At 41.8% G+C, this 14,365-nt stretch overlaps 1 protein-coding gene across 4 annotated transcripts; it reads left to right on the top strand.

Annotated features, from left to right (window-relative positions):
- The first annotated feature begins 3,253 nt into the window (after nt 1-3,253).
- PDCL (phosducin like) lies at nt 3,254-12,195 on the top strand. 4 transcript variants are annotated; one of them, XM_053563234.1, is made up of 5 exons: nt 3,316-3,439; nt 4,177-4,296; nt 5,021-5,197; nt 9,373-9,554; nt 11,501-12,195. In XM_053563234.1, exons 3-5 carry the CDS (start codon nt 5,026-5,028, stop codon nt 12,050-12,052), a joined length of 906 nt encoding a protein of 301 aa, XP_053419209.1. In that variant the 5' UTR covers nt 3,316-3,439; nt 4,177-4,296; nt 5,021-5,025; the 3' UTR covers nt 12,053-12,195. The 4 variants fall into 4 exon arrangements, with proteins under 4 accessions (XP_053419191.1, XP_053419218.1, XP_053419209.1 ...); XM_053563216.1 differs by lacking the exon at nt 4,177-4,296 and having other exon boundaries at nt 3,254-3,439; XM_053563243.1 differs by lacking the exon at nt 4,177-4,296 and having other exon boundaries at nt 3,312-3,333.
- The last annotated feature ends 2,170 nt before the right edge of the window (nt 12,196-14,365 follow it).

Genomic DNA, 14,365 nt, shown 5'->3' on the forward strand with positions numbered 1-14,365 from the left:
GCAGATTGGTCCCTCCTACCCCATGTGGGTGGGCCTTTTTCAAATTAATGAAGGCCAGAATAAAATAAAAAGAGAATTTCCACTTTGCCTAACTGTCTTGTAGGTGGGACATTGAATTTCTCCTGCCTTCGGATTCAGACTGCACCTACACCACTGGCTCTATTCAGTCTCCAGGTTCCTTCTTCCCTTCCTCCCTTCCTCCTTTTCCTCCCTCCCTCCCTCTTTCCTTCCTTCCTTCTTTGGAAAACTGTGACTAATACAGTGGGAACTAGTGCAAATTCTGATGAGTTAAATGGCACAGAGTTGGTTTAATCAAGGTAGAGGTGTTACCAATATAGAGAAAACTTGTACTATCTATTCCATGGTTAAATTTTCAAGGTTTTTTATTTTTGTAAGTCCATAAAGAACAAACATTGTTTTCTTTGATGTCTTAAGATATTCAGTTCAAGGGCAGACTACCTAGACTGACCATTTTGCAACCTGCCAGTTAGTCAGTTTCCCTCTAGAAAAGTGAACAAGATTCATCATTGTTTCTTAACATTTCACTTTTCCTCACTCTTTTATAAATCTAGTTTTTAAAAAACCTTTATTAAAAAAACTTTGACATTTACCTATTTACTCTCTCCTTCGTATATGTACATTTGTTTGCATATAACTAACAGCCTCCATGTTATTCTCTGTCAAGAGTGAGTATACATAAAGAGAGGTTGGGCATGGTAGTTGATGCCTGTAATCCCAGAAGTTTGGGAGGCCAAGGTGGGAGGATTGCTTGAAGCCAAAGTTGAAGACTAGCCTGGGCAACACAGTGAGATCCCAGGCCTGGAGGCACATGTCTGTAGTTCAGGTTCAGTAGGCAGGATTGCTTGAGCCTGAAGTTAGAGGCTGCAGTGAGCTATGATTGCACCACTACACTCTAGCCTAGGTAACAGAGCAAGACCCTATCTCTAAATAATTAAATGAAAAAAATAAATAAATAATTAAATGAATGAATAAAAAAAATAAACGAGAGAAGATGCCACAAGACTGAACTTGGGCTACTCCATTATTTAGAGGCAAGGAAGCAGAGCGGTCATTGAGGATGTCGGTGACATTGGCGGAAACTAGGAGAAGGTAGTACCCTGAAAACCAAGACAAGAAAAGGTTTATAGAAGGAACAGATGCTGCCAGATGCTACCTAATGGTTCCATAAGAGCAGTACTGAGACTTGACCACGGATTTGGTGACTTGGAAGTCATTAGTTTATCTTCACAAATGTGGTTTCTATCAGTAACTGGTGGGAACAAAAGCCTACTTGAAGTGGGCTGTGGAACAAACAAAGGAGAGGGTATACAGAACTGTTTAGAGTATTGCTATAGAGAGGATCAAAGAAATGAGGTGTAGAGAATGGGGAAGAAGAAATGTTGAGAGTTTACATTAAAAATTTTTTGGAACAGAATAGGTAATACCTTCAGATGTTTAAAAATTACATGTATAGGGCGGTGCCTGTGGCTCAGTGAGTAGGGTGCTGGTCCCATATACTGATGGTGGTGGGTTCAAACCCTGCCCCGGCCAGACTGCAACAAAAAAATAGCCGGTGTTGTGGCAGGCACCTGTAGTCCCAGCTATGCGGGAGGCTGAGGCAAGAGAATTGCCTAAGTCCAAGAGCTAGAGGTTGCTGTGAGCTGTAATGCCAGGGCACTCTACTGAGGGCAACAAAGTGAGACTCTGTCTCTAAAAAAAAATTACATGTATAAAAAATTTTCCCTCCTGGTCCTATTCACATTTACTCTGCAAAGATAACTATCTTGTTTCTTGCATATTCTTCAGTGCTTTCTTTATGCATATAAAAATATAACCCCACTTTTTATACAAAAGACATGATAATACTGTTCTCCACCTTGCCTTTTTTTTCCCCCCGAGACAGTCTCACTATGTCGCCCTCAGTAGAGTGCTGTGGTGTCGCAGCTCACAGCAACCTCAAACTCTTGGGTTTAAAGATTCTTTTGCCTCAGCCTCCCAAGTAGCTGGGAGTACAGGTGCCCACCACAGTGCATGGCTGTTTTTTTGTTGCAGTTGTCATTGTTGTTTAGCAGGCCTGAGCTGGGTTCAAACCCACCTCGGTGCATGTGGGCACTACCACATCTTGCTTTTTTTTTTTTTTTTACTTAAACAATATGTCCATGCAAACATATCTACATATATAAGATGACCTCAGAAGTGGAATTGCTGGGTTAAAGGGAATGTGTTATTGCAGTGCTGATAGACATTTTGCAAATGACATCCATGGGAGTTGAATTAGTTTATACTCCCACCAAAAATTTTTTCCGCCAGTCTTACTTAGTGGGTTTTTAATGATCTGAAGGTGGAAAAATCTTGGGATTTTTTTTCTTTTTCTTTTTTTTTTATTAAATCTTAGCTGTGTACATTAATGCAATCATGGGGTACAATGTGCTGGTTTTATATACAATTTGAAATATTTTCATCGAACTGGTTAACATAGCCTTCACGGCATTTTCTTAGTTATTGTGTTCAGACATTTATATTCGCATTTAGTAAGTTTCACCTGTACCCTTCTAAGATGCACCATAGGTGTGGTCCCACCAATTACTCTCCCTTCACCCATCCTCCCCCCTCCTCTCTTGGGATTTTTTTAAAGATAAGAACTATAAAAACACATTAGTATACTGTAGAAAGCAACCCTGATAACGCAGGAGAAAGGGAGGTGATAATTTCAGGAGCAGAATCCTTACTTAGGGTCAAGGAATAGAATCCATTGCATCAATTATTCATTTAACAAGTATGGATGTTCTCATTTTTTTTTTTTTTTAGAGACTGTCCTCCCTCTGTCACCCAGACTGGAGTGCAGAGGCCCGATCATAGCTCCCTGCAACCTCAAACTCACCCCACCTCATCTCCCCGTAGTTGGGACTACAGGCTAAAGCCACTGCGTCCGACTTCTATTTTTTTTTAATCTTTGTGTAAGTCATGTATGATACTTAAGGGATGTTCTTTAATGTTTCTGGGTCAGTTTCCAGTTGTAAAAGAAGTGGAATTATGAAGAAGCAATTAAAAAAATACGTTTGGAGTGACTTCAGAAACGTATAAGTCAATAAAATTTTCTCATAGTTTGAAATTGGGCCTATATAGTTTAGCTTTCTACCGTCGGAACCAAACCCAAAACAAAACAAAAACAACCGCATTAGTATTGTCGAGGTATTTTGTCCCAAAGTAAGACCGGTAGCCCCTCCCTCTACCGGTGGGAGAAGCCGCTTCTATTGGACAGCATGTGTCCGTCTTGACGCAGGAAGCCCGCCTCATTGGTCCGCGCAGTCGGGACTCCGGCGGATTTTCTCGGTATCGCTCGGGGTGTGGATCAGCTTCTCTTCCTCTAAGTGATCGCTCCTTTCCTTCAGGTGCCCGGAGCTGCTAGCCTACAGGGGTCCAGACCGAGCTAGGCCGGGTAACTGCGTTGGGGTCAACCGGGAAGAAGCAGCGACCACGGACCACTACTGGGAGGGTGGTTAGTGAACCTGTGTAGTAAAACTGCCTCGTCTTCGTGCCTCATCCAGCCGTACTACCTCACCGATTTCTGTGCCCCGCCTCCTGCGCTGGCTCCACCTTCTCCCGCTGCTCCTGGCTCCCTCCAAAATTCCCCCCCCCCACCCCACGCCGCTCTGCTGGGGGCGCCGCCCTCCCTGTCCGCGTTTCCCCACCTCCGCGGCCCCGCCCTGGCGAGCGCGCCTCCTTCCTTTTTCTTCGTCACCTATGCGCCACTTTTAGCCCATCCCTGGCATCTCTAAGTCCTTTTAAATTTGGTTCTGCCCCTCCCTGGTACCTCTACCTTTCTTTGAGTTAGCCTTGTCTCCTTTAGCACTTCTCTCCCCCACTAACTGCCGGGATCCCGGGATTTTTCCACGGATCCAGGCTGCCTGTATGTGGATTTTGCAGATTGTGCGGAGACGTGCTGGGCGTTGGGCATGGAGATAAACTATTGAAGATCCCTGACTTCATGCGCTCCCTCCCCCATGGGAAAGAATCTCTTTGTAAAGGAGTATAACAGGCCTAGTGATAAGTCTTTAACGAAGGCAGCATATTGTTGGGGTTAGGATGTTTAGAGGAAGGAGTACTAGAGGGGTTTTTGTTTTGTTTTGTTTTGCTTTTATTTTTGTTTTTTTCTCATTATTGCTGGATTTTCAGGCAGGCCCATTAGGGGTTAACCTCCACCTTTTCTCCAAAATGGCCCTGGCTGCTTCTCCTGCAGAAAGAAGCCTGCCCTAACTATGGCCTTGCAGACACTTGAGAATTATTAATATCTTGGTATGTATGGGGTATGGGCTTTGCTTTTAACCAGTCAGTATGCGTAGGGCTTCAGAGACCATAAGAGCCCTCATTGTGCTAGACTAGGAGGTTGAAGGTGAGAGACAGATGAATGATTGCCTAGACAGATAAGTGATTCAGCTCATACCCTCGATGCTTCTGTTTAGAGTTTCTCTCGAGGATTCTCACCCAATTTTTCAAGCAGTCTTAGTTAGTAAGAAAACTAAAAGTAAGCATGGATAAAACCAGTCAATAAAACAGATTCCTCTGAGCCAGTGCACTGGTACAAGTATACGTTAGTCAAAAGAAGTAATTCATATCTCAGGTTTTTGGAGTCAGACATCCCACTTGAAGTCTGGTCTCAACTCCATCATTTGCTGTAAAGTTTGGCAAAGAAACTTCCTTTTTTTTTTTTTGGCCGGGGCTGGGTTTGAACCTGCCATCTCCGGCATATGGGACCGGCGCCCTACTCCTTGAGCCACAGGCGCCATCCCAAAGAAACTTCCTTTATCTGAGCTTCAGTTTTACTTTCTTTAAAAAGAGCAAGATAAACCCTAAGACACGGAGTCATTGCAGGGATCTGTTGAGATTCTGTTTACGAAGAAAAATCAGTTTTAGGTTCCTGTACATTATAGGACCTTGCACAAATGAGCCTCCCTGTGTCAGATTCATGGGTCTGTTTAGCTCAAGTCAGCAAATAGGCTGGTTTGTTGCCCTCTTCCAGGCACCATGACGACCCTGGATGATAAGTTGCTGGGAGAGAAACTACAGTACTACTATAGCAGCAGTGAGGACGAGGACAGCGATCATGAGGACAAGGATGGAGGCAGAGGTGCTCCGGCCAGCGGTTCCATGCTTGCAGAGGCTGAGCTGGCAGGTGAAGGCATCTCAGTTAACACAGGTACTAGAAAACCCTGAGCTCTGGGAACAGGTTTAAAAACTGTTCATTGGGCGGTGCCTGTGGCTCAACAGAGTAAGGCACTGGCCCCATATGCTGGAGGTGGCGGGTTCAAACCCAGCCCTTGCCAAAAACTGCAAAAAGAAATAAAAATAAAAATAAATAAATAAAAACTGTTCATTAAATAGTAAGGACTTAGAAGTCTCCAGATCACTTCTAACTCCAGTCCCACTTCCAGAGATAACTCAGTCTTGCTTCATTGTGTATGCTTCTAGCCTTTTCACTGCACAGTACAAATGTGTATGCATAGCAGCATGGTAATGAAATACACTGACCTGGGTTTGAATCCTGCTTCTGGAATTAATAGTTGTTTGATATCCCATAAATCTTAGGTGTGAGTACATTGATGATATAACTTCCTATAAATGGCACTTTTACATTTTGATATTTTCAAAAGCACTAATATATAATTTAATTGGTGTTTTTATATACTTATCTTCCACTGTGTTATCAAATTTATTGATCTTTGCCATCGAGTGGATGGTGGATGATACAGATAGTAACTCATTGTTTTAATTGTCCATCTTTCTAAGAGGTAGATTGAACCTGTTTTCAATCGGGTTGAAAGAGACAAGAGTCTTGCTCTGACACTGAGGCTAGGGTGCAGTGGCGTAATCATAGCTCAAGGCAGCCTCGAATTCCAGGGCTTAAGCTATCCTCGCATCTCAGCCTTCTGAGTTGTGGGACTGCACGTGTACCCCATCACACCTGGCTGTTATATTTTTGTAGAGGCAGGGTCTCAGTATTTGGCCAGGTTGACCTTGAGTAATCATCCCACTTCCGCTTCCCAAAGTGCAGAGATTATGGGAGTGAGCCACTGTGCCCAGCTTTTTAAAATAATTATAAGATGGCTTGGCACCCATAGCACAGTGGTTATGGCGCCAGCCATATACACTGAGGCTGCCAGTTCGAATCTGGCCTGGGCCAGCTAAAACAACAATGACAACTGCAACAAGAAGTCACCGGGCATTGTGGTGGGTGCCTGTGGTCCTAGCTACTTGAGAGACTGAGGCAAGAGAATCGCTTGAGCCCAAGAGTTTGAGGTTGCCGTGAGCTGTGATGTTACGGCACGCTATGTAGGGCGACATAGTGAGACTCTCAAAAAAAAAAAAATTATAAAATTATATATTATATATTATAATTATAATTAGAGATATTTTTATATCCTTTGATCATTTTTATTTTTATTTATTTATTTATTTATTTTTTGTAGAGACAGAGTCTCACTTTATGGCCCTCGGTAGAGTGCCGTGGCCTCACACAGCTCACAGCAACCTCCAACTCCTGGGCTTAGGTGATTCTCTTGCCTCATCCTCCCGAGTAGTTGGGACTACAGGCGCCCGCCACAACGCCCAGCTATTTTTTGGTTGCAGTTCAGCCGGGGCCGGGTTTGAACCCGCCACCCTTGGTATATGGGGCCGGCGCCCTACCTACTGAGCCACAGGCGCCGCCCCCTTTGATCATTTTTAAAGTTAAGTGGTTGGTCTATTTCTTCTTGGGAAGCCATATATTAAGGAAATTAATCTGTGGTATTAGTTGTAAATATTTCTTTCACTTTGTTGTTGCTTTTGACTTATATATGTTCTTATCCTGGCAGAAAATTTTTATTTTTATGTACTTGAAAGTATTTTATAGTTTTTTACTTGAAAGGCCTTTCTTCACACCACTTTATAAAAGGCCTCACTTTATAGAAAGATTCTCCTATATTTTTTCTTAGTATTTTCATAATTTCATTTTTTTATCCTTAAATATTGATTCATCTGCGATTCACTTGAGTGCAAGGTGTGCAGTAGGGCTCCAGCTCTCTTCATATTGCTTTTCAGTCATTTCAGTATCATTTATTGAATAAGCCATCTTTTCTCCTTTATTTTGAAAATCATTTATCATGTGCTGAATTTCTGCTTATGTTGGGCCTTTAGCTGTACTTTGTAGTATCTTCCATTGATTTGTCTCTTACTGGGTTATATCTCATCATTTAAAATTATTTAGTGTTATCATATGTTTTAGTATCTGGTAAGGCCAGACCCCCTTTAGTACTCTGCTATATCATTATTTTCTTAAATTTTGTTTTATTATTTTTTTCCAAAGAAAATTTGGGAGCATACCCTTATGTGCATTCGCATATTTTCATTGGGAATGATTTACATATATAAACTAATTTAGGGATAATTGGCATCTTTGTGATATTGAGCATTTGTATTCAGGGATATTGCTTTTCCATTTACTAAAGTCTTCCCTTGGTGTGTCTTGGTACCATTTTAAAGTTTTCTTTTTTGTGTAGAGACAGAGTCTCAACTTTATTGCTGTGGTATCACACAGCTCACAGCAACCTCCAACTCCTGGGTTTAGACGATTCTCTTGCCTCAGCCTCCCAAGTAGCTGGGACTACAGGCGCCCACCACAACGCCCGGCTATTTATTAATTGCAGTTTGGCCGGGGCTGGGTTTGAACCCACCATCTTCAGTATATGGGGCCAGCGCCCTACCAACTGAGCCACAAGCGCCGCCCTTAAAGTTTTCTTTATATGGATTTTTATGTACTTTTCCTGTGGTAACAAACAGCCCCAAAATCTTAGTAGCTTGTGTGAACAAAGGTTTGTTCCTCAGTTGTATTACGTGCATCCTGTGGGTCAGCATTGGCTCCGCTTTTGTTTCATATGTTCGCTCATTCTGGCAATGAGACTGAAGGAGTAACCCCTGTTTGGGACACGGTTTTCATGGCTGAGTAAGAGAGAGCTGTTAGAAACATACAATGGCTCAGAAATCTTTTGCTCAGACCTGGCATACTTCTTGTGTGCTCACAGTCCACTGGGTAGAGCCAAGCTACAGTCCATCACTGGGCTGAGGATATGTGTTGTCATCCCAGTCCTGTGACAGCATGAAGATTGAGGAGTTGAGGCTAGCTTGAGTAACGGAACAATTATATGGCTTTCCTTATCTTGTAATAAAAAATTCAGATAATACAGAAATATAGAAAGAGAAAAGTAAAAGTTCTCTTTGACCAGTCCCCTTGATCATGTTTATCTGGAGAAAACCACTGTTAAGAGTTTATGTGTCATTTGAGCCCTTTTTCTTTGGACATACAAGAGTATAAACAAACATACATGCATATCCATGACACAAATATTTACATGTACACATACAATTCATTTTATAAAAACTGGAGGATCATACCATGATATTGTTTTACATTTAGCTTTTTTTTTTTTTTTTTGTAGAGACAGAGTCTCACTTTACTGCCCTCGGTAGAGTGCCGTGGCGTCACATGGCTCACAGCAACCTCCAGCTCTTGGGCTTATGTGATTCTCTTGCCTCAGCCTCCCGAGCAGCTGGGACTACAGGCGCCCACCACAACGCCCGGCTATTTTTTGGTTGCAGTTTGGCCGGGGCTGGGTTTGAACCCACCACCCTCGGTATATGGGGCTGGCGCCCTACTCACTGAGCCACAGGTGCCGCCCAGCTTTTTTTTTTTTTAATCTAATATATTTGGAATATCTTTCATGGCAGGAAACTTAGACCTGCCTCATTCTTTTTTTTTTTTTTTTGAGGCAGAGTCTTACTCAGTCACCCTGATAGATTGCCGTGATGTTACAGCTTACACCAACCTCAAACTCCTGGGCTCAAGTGGTCCTCTCATCTCAGCCTCCTGAGTAGCTGAGACTACAGGTGCCCACCACCATGCCAAGCTAGTTTTTCTATTTGTAGCAGAGACGGGGTCTCACTCTTATTCAGGCTGGTTTCAAACTCCTGAACTCAAGCAGTCTACCCTCCTTGGCCTTTCAGAGTGCTAGGATTACAGGCATGAGCCATTGTGGCCAGCCTGCCTCGTTCTAAGAGTTGCTTTAATGCCTGTGAATAGATGAATTATAATTTATTTAACTTGTCTTCTAATGTTGAGCATTAGCTTGGCCCTTTAATTGTTGCAAACTGTGCTGTAGTGCTCATCATTTTGTGTAGACCACTGTGCCTGTGGTCTATACTGGGCAGAATGCCCAGAGGCTCAGCATTAACTCTGCAGTAGATGGAGCAAGCTTCAGACAGGTAAGCTCTCACCTACAGATGTGAGATGATCCCTAATTCCTAGCCCACTCTCTTTGGTCTTTGTCTGTGTTTACTCAGGTCCAAAAGGTGTGATCAATGACTGGCGACGCTTCAAGCAGTTGGAGACAGAGCAAAGGGAGGAGCAGTGCCGGGAGATGGAGAGGCTGATCAAGAAGCTGTCAATGACCTGCAGGTCTCATCTGGATGAAGAGGAGGAACAGCAGAAACAGAAGGACCTCAAGGAAAAGATCAGTGGGAAGGTAATTAGCAGCCCTCAGGTTTTTCTCAGACGCTGCCTGGGCTGCTAGAACTAGGTTAGTGATTTGGCCTCTGAGAAGCTATTCACTACAAGAGAAATTACAGAGCCTTGTTATAACTCAGCCACATCTGGGTTTGAATCTTGGCTCTTCCACGAGTGACTATGAGAAAGTCTCTTCCTTTCTGAGTCTGGTTTTTCATTGGTCAAATGAGGTCAGTATGATCCTTGCTTAGGCTGTGTGGGTAAAATGCCCATCACAGTGCCTGGCCCATTGAAAGTGCTCAGTAAATGTTAGTTTTCCTTCTTTTATTAAGGTTTTACTTTGGGCCAGAAATTACCTTCTGAGAGTGGTAGTATTATCCCCACTTTACACATGATGAAAACAATGCTTAGAGAGCATTTAGAGACTTGTTCAGGGTCATGCAACTGGTGAATGGGAACAGGAGCTAGGATTCTGACTGAGATTTTCCTCCACCATGTTGCTTTGTTTCATCTGAAACGTATCCGTGAGAAATTTTCCAAGGAGGCCTTAAAATAGAAGCAAATAGACACTCTGGAAGGACCTTGGAAGAAGGTCCCTGATGTCCTCCTGTCTTCTCAGTGTTAAAAGGGATTCTTTATTTCCTCCTGTGCCTCTGACTGTAGATAAATGTCTAGGAGTGCCTGAGATCATTTAGCTATGGCCCATATCAGGGAGCAGATAAGAGGATTAAGCTAGGAGTCATTCACCTTCACCAGGAGGATGATTTCAGGGCATTAGACTCTGGCAAAGACCTTAAGAGGTTAGAAAGAGCCACTCTGGTAGGCTGAGATAGAGTGGAGAGCTATGAGATGGGAAGAAAACTGGAAATAAGTAAAACAGTGAACTCAAAATGGTTATGATATAGTAACAACATCTGTTTTGATCTGATGTGGTCCCCACCGCCTAACCACTAATCTATACAAGATTAGGCAGAGCTAAGGTTTATTAGGGGAGTTGAGATATCTGCTGCACCAGGGCAGAAGAAGGAAGATGCTTTTGTAATTTAAGCTGGCTGCAGGGTATTGTGTATGCTACTCTCAGCTGCTTCCTTATACTGAGGTGAGAGACTAGAATGAGGCAACGTTATATGACCACATGGGTCAGTCTTGAGAGAGGCTGCCCCTGCCCAGTTTTGAGAGATTGCAGCAGAACAGAACTGATGCCAGAATTAGGGGAGTGGGTAAGCAAAATATAACTATATATAATTTTATACAAATAACTATATATAATTTTATACAAATATTTGGAAATATGAAGAAATATTTACTATCTAAGTTTCAAAAACCTAATTACTATACCCATGGCTACTGCTATAAAAGCAAAACTATTTCAGCATGTGATTAGTAATAAAAAGAAAAATTTTCAGAGAGTGTGTGTTTGTGTGTGTGTCTGTGTTGGGGGTTTGTTCAGGACAGGGATTTTAATTTTTTTTTTAATTCCTTGATGTCCTGTTTTCTTTTCAACAAAAATGTAACGGTGACTAAAATAATCCATAGTCTAGACTGATAAGAAGGAAACTCGTGCAGTGATATTTGATGCTGTCTATTCAGATCGAGAGGCAGCAAGATATTTAAAACCAGGGCTTTTAGGGCGGTGCCTGTGGCTCAAGGAGTAGGGCGCCGGTCCCATATGCCGGAGGTGGTGAGTTCAAACCCGGCCCTGGCCAAAAAAATAAAAATAAAACCAGGGCTTTTAAAATCTGATTTGAGCCCTAGTCTTACACTTACTCCCTGGGTGAATTTGTGCAAGTAATATTATGTCTTGGAACCTCATTTATAAAATGGGGTAATGAAAGTCCCTTCCCAATGGGGTTATTGTAAGAATTCAGTAAGATGTAAAGCACTTAGCTTGGTGCCTTGTACACTGTAAGCATGCAGTACATGTTTGTTATTATCCTGAGTGTTCACTTGCTGGTCCTCCTGTAGATGACTCTGAAGGAGTTTGCCATGGTGAACGAGGACCAAGATGACGAAGAATTTCTGCAGCAATACCGGAAGCAAAGAATGGAAGAGATGCGGCAGCAACTTCACAAGGGGCCCCAATTCAAGCAGGTTTTTGAGATCCCCAGTGGAGAAGGGTTTTTAGACATGATTGATAAAGAACAGAAAAGTACTCTCATCATGGTCCATATTTATGAGGATGGCATTCCAGGGACTGAAGCCATGAATGGTTGTATGATCTGCCTCGCAGCAGAGTACCCCGCTGTCAAATTCTGCCGGGTGAAGAGCTCAGTTATTGGGGCCAGCAGCCGGTTCACCAGGAATGCCCTTCCTGCCCTACTGATCTATAAGGGGGGTGAACTAATTGGTAATTTTGTTCGTGTCACTGATCAACTGGGGGAGGATTTCTTCGCTGTAGACCTTGAAGCCTTTCTCCAAGAATTTGGATTACTCCCAGAAAAAGAAGTTTTGGTGTTGACATCTGTGCATAACTCTGCCACCTGTCACAGTGAGGACAGTGATCTGGAAATAGATTGAATTACTGTCTAGTTGCATAGATCTTTTAGTTTGGGCTGAAGGGCACACATTCTTGTTTATTTTGGTTCCTTCCTTTGTCTTCCGGCTTTTCAGCTGTCCTTTGTAGTCCCTTTATTATGTATAAAATCAAGAAATTCTTAGATAAAATCAGTGCTGAATCACCTTGCGGCTAGCAATGAAATGTCTTAAAATTGTATAAACAGGAAGCCAGGTTTTTGAACTGTTTACTTAAGATATTCTGGCATGACATCTCTGTTATTGTTTCCAGTCAATATTTACATAGTTTTCTAAAGACAGTGTGCTGGAGATTGTCTTCAGATGATCTCAGAGTCTCTGCCAAGTCTGAGAGTATAATTCTCTAGTTAGTATGTTATTTGCAACGTAAATAGTGCATTTCCTTAATCAAATGATTGTGAATTATATTTACTTGTAATCAGATCTACAGCCCTAGAAGGCAGTTAAATTTTTTTCCCTAGACCCTCTTCTCCACTAGGGTCTTGTTAAAGGTTTCAGATGATGTGTGTTTTCCCTGCTGGGTGGGGTGACCTCTGCTGCTTCATTCCATGTCCCACTCTGGCATTACCAAGTCTGGAACAAGAGGAAGAGTGGCTGTTGACTGCCCTCGTGATGCTGAAGGACATGTGTTTTATATAGACTTAAATAGGAGAGCTGGGGGGAAGCTGGAAAGCTTCATAAAGAAGGATCATCTTTCAATAAGATACCCCTGCTTACCTTTTTCTCTCTTTTATTTGGCAAGGTAACTTTTTATTTTAAAAAAATCTAGATTTTTTAAAAAGTTTTTTTTTTGCATATGGGAATTTATATTCAGTAGAGGAAAATTGGCCAAAATACCAAAGCAAAAATGAGAAAAATAATCTACCACCTAGATGAATGAAACACTTGATATTTTGGTATATTTCCTGCCAGGGTGTTTTATATGTATTCATAGACATTTTGTTTGCTATTTTTAAACAAAACAATGGGATCATCCTGAACATACTGTTTTATAGTATGGTCAGCTAATAATATATCAGACTTTTTTTCATGTTAATAAATATTCTTCTACAACTTTTTTTTTAATGGCCATTGATATTTCTTTGTGTTGTTGGTTGTCTCTTAAAAAGAAAGAAATTCTTTTTGTATTATGAAATGAACAGATTTTCATTGTAGAAAATGTAATAAAACTCTTTAAAAAGAGATTTAACAACAAAAAAAAAGATTTAAAAAGCCATGTAATTCTACTAACTAAAATTAATCCCTGTTATAATAATTACAGGCATCTTTATAGTTTTTTTTCTTTTTTTTTGGCATATTTATAATGGTTGACATTTGAGTTTTTTCCTTTTGTTTTGTACTTTAAAAATGTATATTCTAGGTGCCTGTGGCTTAGTCGGTAAGGCGCTGGCCCCATATACCGAGGGTGGCGGGTTCAAACCCGGCACCGGCCAAACTGCAACCAAAAAATAGCCGGGCGTTGTGGCGGGCACCTGTAGTCCCAGCTACTCGGGAGGCTGAGGCAAGAGAATCGCTTAAGCCCAGGAGTTGGAGGTTGCTGTGAGCTGTGTGAGGCCACGGCACTCTACCGAGGGCCATAAAGTGAAACTCTGTCTCTACAAAAAAAAAAAAAAAACAAAATGTATATTCTAGGGTCAGGGAAAATGCAATCTGGAATTAAGTATTAGCTTTAAAATTTACAGTTTAGATTTTCCTGGCTATTCAGGATTTGACTAACCGTGGAAAAGAGTCTTGAGAGTATCTATTGTATATAATCAACAAAAGTGCATAGTTGTTACGCCAGCTACACAGTGGCTCACACCTGTAATCCTGGCCCTCTGGGAGGCTGAGGCGGGTGGATTGCTTGAGCTCAGGAGTTTGAGACCAACCTGAGCAAGAGCGAGACCCTGTCTCTAAAAATAGCCCATCAGTGTGGCAGCACCTGTGTTCCCAGCTACTTGGGAGGCTGAGGCAGAAGGATTGCCTTAGCTCAAGAGTTTGAGGTTGCTGTGAACTCTGATGTCAGCGCACTCTACTGAGGGTGACAAAGTGAGACTGTCTCAAAAAAAAAAAAGTGCATGGTTGTTTTTTTGACTAAGAAAGCTCATTGTAGAAAGTGCAAAAAGTACAGAAAATTATTAGAAGCAGAACTATTATCATTGCTCTTGTCTATTTTCTTTTAGTCTTTTTCAGTATTTTTAATTCACTGAGTACTTCTTGAACTTAGTTCTGTGCTCTGCCTTATTTAGTGTCATAAATACTGTGACATGTTTTAAAAATTCTAAATAAATAGTTTTCAGTGGCAACATGATATTCTAT

Source organism: Nycticebus coucang, chromosome 2 (genome assembly GCF_027406575.1).
Source record: "Nycticebus coucang isolate mNycCou1 chromosome 2, mNycCou1.pri, whole genome shotgun sequence".
Classification (NCBI taxonomy): domain Eukaryota; kingdom Metazoa; phylum Chordata; class Mammalia; order Primates; family Lorisidae; genus Nycticebus; species Nycticebus coucang.

Bases quoted from the DNA above. Each gene is read 5' to 3' on its own strand.
- PDCL (XM_053563216.1), top strand. From the start codon at position 5,026: ATGACGACCCTGGATGATAAGTTGCTGGGAGAGAAACTACAGTACTAC. The intron at 5,198-9,372 runs GTACTAGAAAAC...GTGTTTACTCAG, and splicing joins AGGCATCTCAGTTAACACAG to GTCCAAAAGGTGTGATCAAT. The intron at 9,555-11,500 runs GTAATTAGCAGC...GTCCTCCTGTAG, and splicing joins AGGAAAAGATCAGTGGGAAG to ATGACTCTGAAGGAGTTTGC.